This window comes from Phoca vitulina, unplaced genomic scaffold, assembly GCF_004348235.1.
Source record: "Phoca vitulina isolate PV1807 unplaced genomic scaffold, GSC_HSeal_1.0 scaffold22, whole genome shotgun sequence".
Taxonomy (NCBI): Eukaryota; Metazoa; Chordata; class Mammalia; order Carnivora; family Phocidae; genus Phoca; species Phoca vitulina.
This window is the reverse complement of record NW_022589725.1, coordinates 32,894,860-32,905,040: the sequence shown is the minus strand read 5'-3', so window position 1 is coordinate 32,905,040 and position 10,181 is coordinate 32,894,860. Positions and strand designations below refer to the sequence as shown.

Genomic DNA, 10,181 nt, shown 5'->3' with positions numbered 1-10,181 from the left:
ACCAAGGGAAGGAAGGAAAAATGCAAACGCAAGCTGGGAGATGGAAGAGGGAGCTGATACCCAGGCATTGGCCTGTGCTGGCAGGCAAAGTGTGGCCCTACAAGTGCTCCTGGAAGGGGACTCTGTGACATGAGGCATGGAAGGTCTCTGGCTAGTTGAGACCAAGGGGCAGGCACGGTGGGGAACTGAGCTGGGAATGACCTGGGGGCCTCCTTCTCCAGGCGCCGTGGTCAGCTCTCCCTCTCTGTGATGAATTCCCAGGAGTCTGGATTCCTGTAGGAAAACAGTTGTCTCTCAGGTGCTATGCCCACCGAGGAGGCTCCCAGGGAGAGGGGAGGAGGCAGGCTGATGAGATCTTGGGAGAAAGGCCCTCTATGTTGGGGAAGGGAGGGAGACGTGAATGGAGCTAGGTGGTTCCAAGGTGAGGAAAAGAGCAAACTCGGAGAAGACATCTGGAGGTGATCCCCACCCACTCACCAAAGATGGCTCTGAGGATATGCAAAAAGGGACACTTCTTGCCAAAAGACAATTTTTCACCCAACCCAAGAACTGACCTGTCCCAACCAGACTCCTTTCTGGCCCTTCCCCATCCCTGGAGTCTGCTCTGGTCCCCAAGATGCCCCCCCCTTGGGCGAGAGGAATAAGGGGAGGGACCACAGGAGGGACTTTTCTGCAAGGCTTGGGTTGAGGAACTTTTTCTTGCCAGTTATTTATTTAGCAGTGGACTAACAATGGCTGGGGCAGGCCTAGCCTGCCCCTGCTTCCAAAGTCGGCCCGCCCCCCCTCCCAGAACCAACTTCCCTCCTCGGACAGGGCAGGGAGCTCCCACGTGAAAGGGGGGGGCAATGGGGAAAGAGGCTGAGAAAGACAGAGACTGGAGAGAGAGAGAGAGAGAGAGAAGAAAAAAGCACGAAAAGTAATGGGTTCGAGAACACGATTCAAACCAGTTTCTAATTCTTGCAGGGAAAAAAAAGAGGAAGGAGGGGGAGAAAGGAGAAAATAAAAAGTAGGAGGAGAAAGAGAGGAATGGGGAGCGTCGACATGAAGGGGTTTCCTTAATATTGTGGACGGATTCAGAAATGAATGAAGAGATAGTCCATTGAAAAGGGTTGAACGCCATGACAACTAGGAACAGCCTTAGATTTATTCCAAACAGTTAGGACACGTTGAAAGAGAGCGTCAATCATGTATTATTTCGCCACTGAAATAAATGCAAAAACCGAGCGGGGACAAAGGCTTCCAACGGGAGCGGGACATTTGTCTACATTTCGCTCATTGTCCGCAGCTTAGCAATCGGTTTGTATTTGTGTTTGCCCGGGTCCGACCACCCAGGACGCGCCGACGAGGGGCTCGCTCTAACCTGGGCCATTGTCACCCACGTCACATACTGGGGGCGAGGCAGCCAGGGCTGCAGAAAGCCGCTGAGCGGCTCGGGGAGAGGCGCCCTCACCGGGCGCTGGCAACCCGGGGGCGACAGGGCGCGGCGGCGGCCGCAGCTGTGCGCGGAGAGGACTGCGCGCCCGCGCGCTCCGCTCCGCCGGCTCTGGGGCGGCCCGGGCTAAGGGCAGAGGGGAGGGCGAGACCCGGACCCCCACGCGCGGCCTCTTCTGCCCCTCCCCGCCACCCCCCCACCACCTCCCGGCAAAGCACTTTTCTGGGACGGATGGGAGCATCAGGGAGCAAACCTTCCCCTCACCTACTACCCCCCCCAAAAAAAAACTGGAAAGAGGGGCGGGAAGTACAGCTTGGACTTCTCCCCAGCGTCTAGGAGAAGGTGGTGTCCCAGGAAAGTTCAGTTCCCAGGCTGGCGAGAGGTTGGGAACTTCACACAAACCTAATGCAAGCTGGGAGCCTGGAGCAAGTGCTCCGATCGCGCCCCTGGGGCAACCAAAAGGAGACGAAATTTAAGGATTTGCTTGGGAGAAGAAAACTCCGAGGAAAACACAGCACCATCCGCCTGCCATGAGACACCCCTCCCCTGCGGCTTTCGGGGTCCTCACCCGGTCTGGATGCAGCGCCCTTGCACCCCCCACCCCTCTCCTCTTCCTTCCTGCTGCCCCACCGCTGCTGGAGGCTGGAGAGGGAGGGGGGCTGGAGATCGAGGCATAATAAGGGGCAGGAAGGGCGCGGGGCCTTCTGTCCTTTCCTCCACCCAAAGAACGCGGCCCGCGGAGCCCAGAGGCGGCGGGACAGCGGACAGAACCCGGCCCAAGTTCGAGTTCTTCCCCCCCCCCCCCCCCTCCCGCCGCCCCCCCCCTGCCAACGACTTATTTATTTCCTTCCCTCCCCCCCTCCCCCCCCGCCCTGGGCCGCCCGCAAAGCAGCAAGTGAACTGCGCAGTCCTTCCCGGCCGCTTAGAAATGGAAGAGGGTTGGGGAGAGAGAGGCGGAGTGAAGGAAATAAATAAGTCTTTAGCAAATAAAGGGTGGCTGGAGGGGGGTGGGGTCGTTTGGTGGTGGCTCCGGCCGGCCCCGAGCCGATCCCTCTCCTGGGTTTCGGGCTCTTTCGGCGTTAACTAGAATCAATTACTTGCCTTGTCATTTCTAGTACTCATCCTTAAGCCTCAACCAAAATATTGACCTAGGAGGCTTACAGAAGTTGGGCTCTTGCCATTTGAACCGGATCTTGTTTAGGGAACCACCAGCGATGAGGAGGAGAGATTTCCGCGGCTCAGCCTTCGCCCCCTCCCCCTTTTCCAAAGGCGCCACAAATCGCCAATTTTCCGGCTTGCTGGGGGCGGGCGCACGGGGGCGGGGAGGTAGGAACCGGTGAATGTTAAGGAGGAATTTTTTTTTTTCCTCTTGGTTTCTGTTTTGTTTTCTCTCCTCCTCCCCCGCATTTTTAAAGATGCAATTTGTTAAAACGGCCTTTTCAAGTGTGTGGACTCGCGAGCGACGCGGTGGTCCTTTGTATGTAAATACTGGGTAAAAAAGGCTCGCCCCGTCTTTGCAATTAATTGACACGTTACACCTCTCATCTTGCTCTAGAGGGCCGTTGGCTGGGAGCGCGGAGCTCCCCAAAACCCACAATTTCACATCTGCAAATACTGTCTTCATCCACTTGACTTCCAAGACCCGCCCACACGTGTCCAACCTTTGCGTTTTAATGTCTCCCCCCCTTTTTTCCACCCTTCTCTCGCTCCCTCTCTCGCTCCCCCTCCCCCCCCCCCCCTCTCTCCCCCCCCCCCTTCCCCCCCCCCCCCCCCCCCCCCCCCCCAGGTTCGTGAGTGGAGCCCAGCCTTATATGGACTGATCGCTCGGGCAATGGCCCATTTTTTCCTCGCCACCAGCCGCCACCGCGCGCCGAGCGGCCGCCGGAGCCCGAGCTGACGCCTCCTTGGCACCCCTCCTGGAGTTACAAACTAGGGCCCGGCCCGCAGCGCTCGGCGCGCAGGCCACCCATTCCCTGCGTCCATTTCCGCGTGGTTTCAGAGAAGATACAGGCGCTGCGTTTGGGCTTTTGCCCCCCCTCCCCTTCCTTATAGTTTCTTTCTCTTTTTTAAAATAATAATTATCTCAATAATTAAAGCCCACCCCACTCCTCCCCTCCCCCATCCCTCCCCCCCATACCCCCTCCCCGCCCCAACTGGGGAGCGCCACGAATTGACCAAGTGAAGCTACAACTTTGCGGCATAAATTGCGGGGTCCCGAGCCATGTCGCTGACCAACACAAAGACGGGGTTTTCGGTCAAGGACATCTTGGACCTGCCGGACACCAACGACGAGGAGGGCTCGGTGGCCGAAGGGCCGGAGGAGGAGAGCGAGGGGCCGGAGCCCGCCAAGAGGGCCGGGCCGCTAGGGCAGGGCACTCTGGACACGGTGCAGAGCCTGCCCCTGAAGAACCCCTTCTACGACAGCAGCGACAACCCATATACGCGCTGGCTGGCCAGCACCGAGGGCCTCCAGTACTCCCGTAAGTAGCGAAACTTGGCCGCCACGGCCGTGGCGCCTCTCTTCCTGTGGCCGCAGCCCGGGCTGGACGCTGGGGGAGAAGGGGGAAAGAGCCATGTAAACTCGATCCCTCGCCCTGCTCCTCCGGAAAGATTTTTAACACTTGTTAATAATGCCCTAACTCTTTCCTCCTCTTCAACTCCCCCCCCCCCCCCCGTACCGGAAAAAGACGTGGTCTCAGATATTTTTTCAAAGCAAGAAATTAGGAAAAAGAGGGGGAGGGGAATACCTCCCAAGAGCTGCTTACAGATGTCAACCCAGGACTGATGGCTCCGGTCGAAAACCCCCCCACACACACCCCCCTACCCCGACAGCCGGGAAGGACTGGCCTGGAGCACTGGAGCGAGCCAGCAAGCCTCGGGGTACGGGTAGAGGGTGGGGGAGGCTCCCGGTAGCTCGGGTATAAATAGCTCACCCTGCCCCCTGCACGATCATAGAGGACGCTTTGTGCGGTGCGGAGGGTGTCGAGAAAGTCCGAAAGCAAAAACGAAAGCCCCCAAAAACCTGCCTTAAATGGCCGAGCCGATCAATGCCGGGATTGTGGGGTTTTTCTTTTAAAAATCTGCCCACGTCCCTCCGGAGAGGAAACTGCTTAAGGGGGCCGGAGCCCTTAACCCGCAATGATCTTCTCTGCGCGCCACTCCCCCCCAAATACGCACCCACACTGTGCGAACCCCTAGAAACTCGAGCCCAGAACCCCCATTCCTGTCGCTTCTCCTCTTTCCCCTGGGGGAAACCAACGGTTTTGTTGCGCATGGAGCAGGGCGGGGGTCAAGGCGAAGGCAGTGGGGCCGGGCTGCTAGGCGCTGAGGGCCGAGGGCGCACGGAGGATCCGGGGCGCGCAGGGTCTGGCCCTGCCGGCGCGCGGCCTCCAGGCGCCTGACGCGCTTCTCTCTCCCCCAGTGCACGGGCTGGCGGCCGGCGCGGCGCCCCAGGACTCAAGCTCCAAGTCCCCGGAGCCCTCGGCCGACGAGTCACCGGACAATGACAAGGAGACCCCGGGCGGCGGGGGGGACGCGGGCAAGAAGCGGAAGCGGCGGGTGCTCTTCTCCAAGGCGCAGACCTATGAGCTGGAGCGGCGCTTCCGGCAGCAGCGGTACCTGTCAGCGCCCGAGCGGGAGCACCTGGCCAGCCTCATCCGCCTCACGCCCACGCAGGTCAAGATCTGGTTCCAGAACCACCGCTACAAGATGAAACGCGCCCGGGCCGAGAAAGGTATGGAGGTGACGCCCCTACCCTCGCCGCGCCGGGTGGCCGTACCCGTTTTGGTCAGGGACGGCAAACCGTGCCACGCGCTCAAAGCCCAGGACCTGGCAGCCGCCACTTTCCAGGCGGGCATCCCCTTTTCGGCCTACAGCGCGCAGTCTCTGCAGCACATGCAGTACAACGCCCAGTACAGCTCGGCCAGCACCCCCCAGTACCCGACAGCACACCCCCTGGTCCAGGCCCAGCAGTGGACTTGGTGAGCGCCGCCCCTCCGAGACTCGCGGCCCTAGGCTCAGGCCCCACCCCGGCGGCGGCGGCAGCGAGGAGGACTCGGTCCTTACGGTGGCTATTATTATTATTATAATTATTATTATGGAGTCGAGTTGACTCTTGGCTCCGTTGGGGAGGCGCCGGGAGGTTGCCTGAGCCTCCCTGGAGTGGCAGATTCCATCCACCCAGCTCTGCCCCATCCCTCTCTCCTTCTGAACCTTTGGAGAGGGCTGAACTATAAGCCGTGTTTACAGAATGTTTGCGCAGCTTCGCTTCTTTGCCTCTCCCCGGGGGGTCCAAATCGTCCCAGCGTTAACGTCCTCACTTGAGAACGAGAAAAAGACCAACACATCCCCCCGCCCGGCTTTTGTGAATTTTGTAAAATATGTTTGTGTGAGTAGCGATATTGTCAGCCGTCTTCTTCTAAAGCAAGTGGAGAACACTTTAAAAATATAGAGATTTTTTCTCCTTTTTTAAAATAAGAAAATGCTAAATATTTATGGCCATGTAAACGTTCTGACAACTGGTGGCAAATTTCACTTTTCGTTGTAAATATCGGTGGTGATTGTTGCCAAAATGATCTTCAGTCCGGGCCTGTTCCCCACGGGGCCCAATTCTTTTCTTTGTGGTTTGTTTTGGTTTGCTTATGTTTGGTTACCCCTGTTTTCTTTTCCTTTTATATTTTGTTCAGTGCAAACGTTTCTCAAATATGAAAAAGGAAAAAAATGTGTAGGCGAGAAGCCCCCTGCCCCACCTCCGGGTCCTGAGCCCTGGAACTTGGAGCTCAGCGGTTCCGTGCGGTTCCCCAAGAGCGCCGGCCGCTGAAAGCTTTCGATTTTTTAAATAAGAATTTTAATAAAAATCCTGTGTTTAAAAAAACCAAGCCCGACCCTCCCGTTTGTCTTACTTTGTCGCCCTGCGCCGGGCCTGAGGCCTGGGGCAAGGACCCCGGCCAGGCCGCTCGCGGTGCTCTCACCAGCGCTTCCCTTCAGGGCCGGGAACCAGGGGCGCCCGGGCCGCTGAAGAGGCTCCCCGAACAGGCCTAGCCCGGGCGGACGGACCAGGCCCCGCGCCTCGGATCCCCGGCTGGGGCGGGAGCGCTTGGCCTCGGGCCTTCGAGCTGTCGACCCGAGGTCCGGGGTCGCCCGCCCTCTCCCGGGCCTCTCTCCTGGACTCGCGCGCTGTCTGAATCAGGGGCCGCAGCCTTCTGGCTTTGGGAGGAAAAGTGACTTTAGAAAACGCCAAGGCGAAGGGAACAAGCCCCCCTCGCTCGCCCAAATCTACGAGTGGCTCCTTCAGCCTGAGAAGCTGTTGAAGCCACTACACTCGATGACTTTCACTTTGTTGCATTTGATTTACCTCGCGCGGAGAAGGGGGGTGGGGACGCTGAGGTTGAGACTGGTCGGCTTTCTCTCTACTCCCCACCCCCTTTTCAAAATCCGCCGACTGGAGGCGGCCTGGGAGACCGCTCTGAGACCAGGGCGCGGAGCAGAGCGGGGAGGCAGGTTTCGGGGTGCTCGAAGCTTTGGCAATGATGTGGAACGCAAAGACCGGGGCGCAGGGGAGGGAGGGGGGCTGCTGCAGCTTCCTTTAGGCTCTTTGGCCCGGGAGAGCCTGCGAGCAGGAGTCAGTGACAATCCCTACAAACGGAACCTTCCCTCCTCCCCTCCGCCCGTCCTTTCTGGGTTTCCAGCCCCCAAACCCCAGGCTGGATCCCATGCCTCCGCCCCTCCTAGCATTTGGCGGCGCGCGGCCCTCCAGGCCAGCCCTTTGGCGTGAAACTGAGCGAAATGCTTGCTAGAAAGTAGGGGTTTGGAGGCGGGGTGGTGCGCCGCGGCCTGCAGGGTTGTGGTGAGGGGAGCAGGAGGCGAACAGACAGCCCCGGGTTCGCCCGGGGGAGGGCGCTTCGGCCCTTCCCTAATAGAGAACTGATTCTATCCCACCCTCGTCGCATGGAGATCTCCTTGGCGGATGCTGGCGCACACTTGCCCACGCGGGGGAGCGTCTCAGGGGGCCATGCTTGCGGGGAGGGGCCGCTTCTCTCCTCTATCTCGCGGAATTCCGAAAATACCCAGGTCCCTGTAGCTCAGAGCCCAGCGGGCGCTGAGATGCCTCGGGATTGAAAGTCGGCCCCATTTCGTTTTCTCTTGAGCTCCACCTTCATGGCTGGGTAGGGGAGGAGGGGGTGGCGAGGAGGCCGAGCAAAGGGAGCGGTCCCAGCTGACTTTCTCGCTCCCTCTAGTTGATGATCAGATTTAATTCAATATCTAAAGTAAACATGATTATCCGTGTGACCAAATCTGCGCGTCAATAGCACTCAGCGCAACACTCCCAGGGACGTGATTACACGTTATTTCTGCGTTGCGCACCCGCCCCTGGATAATTGAGGGCGCTGGAGTCTTTCTAATATCTTCCTAAATGTCCTTCCCCATCTCCAGGTTCATCCGGATTCACCCAGGTTTTCCTAAATACTGAGAAGTCTCCCTTTGTTCCCCACACTAGCTTGGAAACGTTTGGGGTTTTAGTTCTTGCTGCTTATAAAGGCCAAGAGAATTCTCCCTAAATCATTTATTGTGCAATAGTCGGATGCCCAACTTGCCCTGATACCGACTACTCAAGATCCCACTGGTAACTTCCCTGTAACTCCCCAATCCGCCGGGAAAGGATGTAAGACTTCCGAGCCTCTTGAAGCGGGGTTGTCAGGAGGCCTGAGGCACAGCCCCAAGACTCCAGTTGATTTTGACTGTTCCAGGCCTAGGGCTTCCGGGGGCCAAGAATGATCATAGGAGCCCCCCACCCCCACCCCCGCACCCCCCGCCCAGCCTTCAGGGAGGAAGGAAGCAAAGTGGAAGGTCCAAATTCTGGAAGGCTTCCACTGTGTGCGCGCTGAGGGCGCATTGACGGTGCATTTTGGGCGGTGGCCAGGCCTGCAGGCCTGCAGGCTGGGTGTGCGCTCGCGCCGCTGGGAACTGGGGAGGTGGGTCCGGCGCCCGCCTCTCTCTGTCCCCGGGTCCCTATGGAGTCAATAAAAGCGCCCGCGGAGCCCTGTGTGGCCCTAACCCCAGCGCCCTGGGAGCGCACCCGGCGCGGGGTCCGCTTCGACAGTCTATCTTCGCCCAATCTACAGCGGGCTGCACAAAACGGCACAATGGGAGAGCTGGGAGCCGGGGATGTTAGAGGCGTGCATATTAAAAAGAGACAGAGAAAGGATCGCAGGGGACAGAGAGAGGGGAAGAGGGAGAAGGGGCCCACCGTCCCTCCCCCTCCACCCCGCACCATTCAGCGCGCTTATCGCGGGCAGTGAATCCCGGAGTCAGGCAGAAGTCTCCTTGGGGTTTTGTTGGGCCTGTCACTGGGTCCCTTTGTCATCCGCGGGCTCCATGCTGGATTCCATATGGCCAGCTGGGCCGAGGGAGCGCGAGGAGGGACCCGCACAAAACCCAAATTGTGTCCGGCTTTCAAACCCTGTATTGTTGTCTGTGAAAAGAAGACGCATTAAAAATTCGTGCTATATCTATTGGGGAGGAGGCTGGAGGAGGGGAAAAAAGCCACCCCTGTCTTTGATGGCTTCAGAGGGCGCTTGCCCCGCCTAGGCCCCGTGACACACTGAGAGCTGGATACCTCTCTCTTTCTCTCTCTCTCTCTCTCGCTCTCTTTCTCCCCCCACCCCCGAGTCTGTCTCTGTCCTCTGTCTCTGTCTCCATTACCAAATATTGGCTCTAACGCTCAGAATCTGGTATATGAACTGTCCCCCTCGGGGTTTGGGCTCCTTGCGCGCACTTTGTATGCTCCTGTGCGCTGTAACTGAGAGCTAGGCTTCGCCTGTCTGGGGGCCTCCCGCGGAAGCCTCCGGATTGCGCCGGGCTCAGGAGGAGACCCAGGTGCCCAGGGCCCAGGGATGCTGGGGTCCCGCGGACTTCGAGGCTTCAGAGTAAATGAAAATCCAGTACCCTTGCTCCCGCCTAGTCACGACGCCCAAGTGCGCGGAGCCTGCCTTCCGCGCACTGCAGGAAAGACTCGGAAAGCCCCGGGGGCGCTCAGTCCTGGCCCAGCTCAGTTTCAGCTGCCTGTTCTGAAGCCACTTGTGCCCAGCCTCTGTTACCGACCCCCTGTCATTCGAATTTTGCGCGGGGATCCCACTGGCATCTCAGTGCCATGGGAAACCGGTTCAGAGACTGCTTTCACCGCCACCCCTCCTAGTGTTGGAAGAGAGAGGAACTTGCGCTTTAATTCTCAGCGTCTCCTGCATCATTTTGGTTAGCAAAATTCAGGAACAGGGACACAGAGCAGAGCTTCCCAGGAATTTGTCCGATTTTGCCTCACCTAAGCAGTCTGCGTTATCGCGGGGCAGTTGGAGATCATTCGGGTCAGGCACCTCCCCCAACAGCCTGGCCAAAAACTCCCATAAGCACCCCCTAAACAAACAAACAAACAAACCAAATATGTGCTAAAGCAAAGAGTTCGTGCTGTGGAAATAAACACAGAACGAACACACGTCGCCCTGGGGCAATGTCGCTCAGCCTTTAATGAACAAAACTAAGATGGTGGAAATTCCAACTAATCCAAAATTTGGGGGCCTCCCTTTCCCATTTAGTACTCCTGTCATATTTAGTAGAATCTGATAACTTGATAAGAGGAGGAATCCTCTTGTCAACGCTCCCCACCCCAGCCAGGCAAGAACTTATTTTCCTTACCTATTGACTGTTAGGCTTAGTTGAGACCTGGTGTGGATTTCTCGAGCCTTTTCAAGAGCCT

General features: G+C 58.3%; 1 protein-coding gene across 1 annotated transcript; it reads left to right on the top strand.

Annotated features, from left to right (window-relative positions):
- Positions 1–3,571: 3,571 nt before the first annotated feature.
- Positions 3,572–6,643, top strand: NKX2-2 (NK2 homeobox 2). The gene is made up of 2 exons (XM_032419594.1): positions 3,572–3,912; positions 4,854–6,643. The coding sequence occupies exons 1-2, from the start codon at positions 3,654–3,656 to the stop codon at positions 5,414–5,416; spliced, it is 822 nt and encodes a 273-aa protein (XP_032275485.1). The 5' UTR covers positions 3,572–3,653; the 3' UTR covers positions 5,417–6,643.
- Positions 6,644–10,181: the final 3,538 nt, after the last annotated feature.

Excerpts from the sequence above, each read along its gene's own strand:
- NKX2-2 (XM_032419594.1), top strand. The coding sequence starts at position 3,654 with ATGTCGCTGACCAACACAAAGACGGGGTTTTCGGTCAAGGACATCTTG. Across the intron at positions 3,913-4,853 it reads CGAGGGCCTCCAGTACTCCC|TGCACGGGCTGGCGGCCGGC; the intron begins GTAAGTAGCGAA and ends TCTCTCCCCCAG.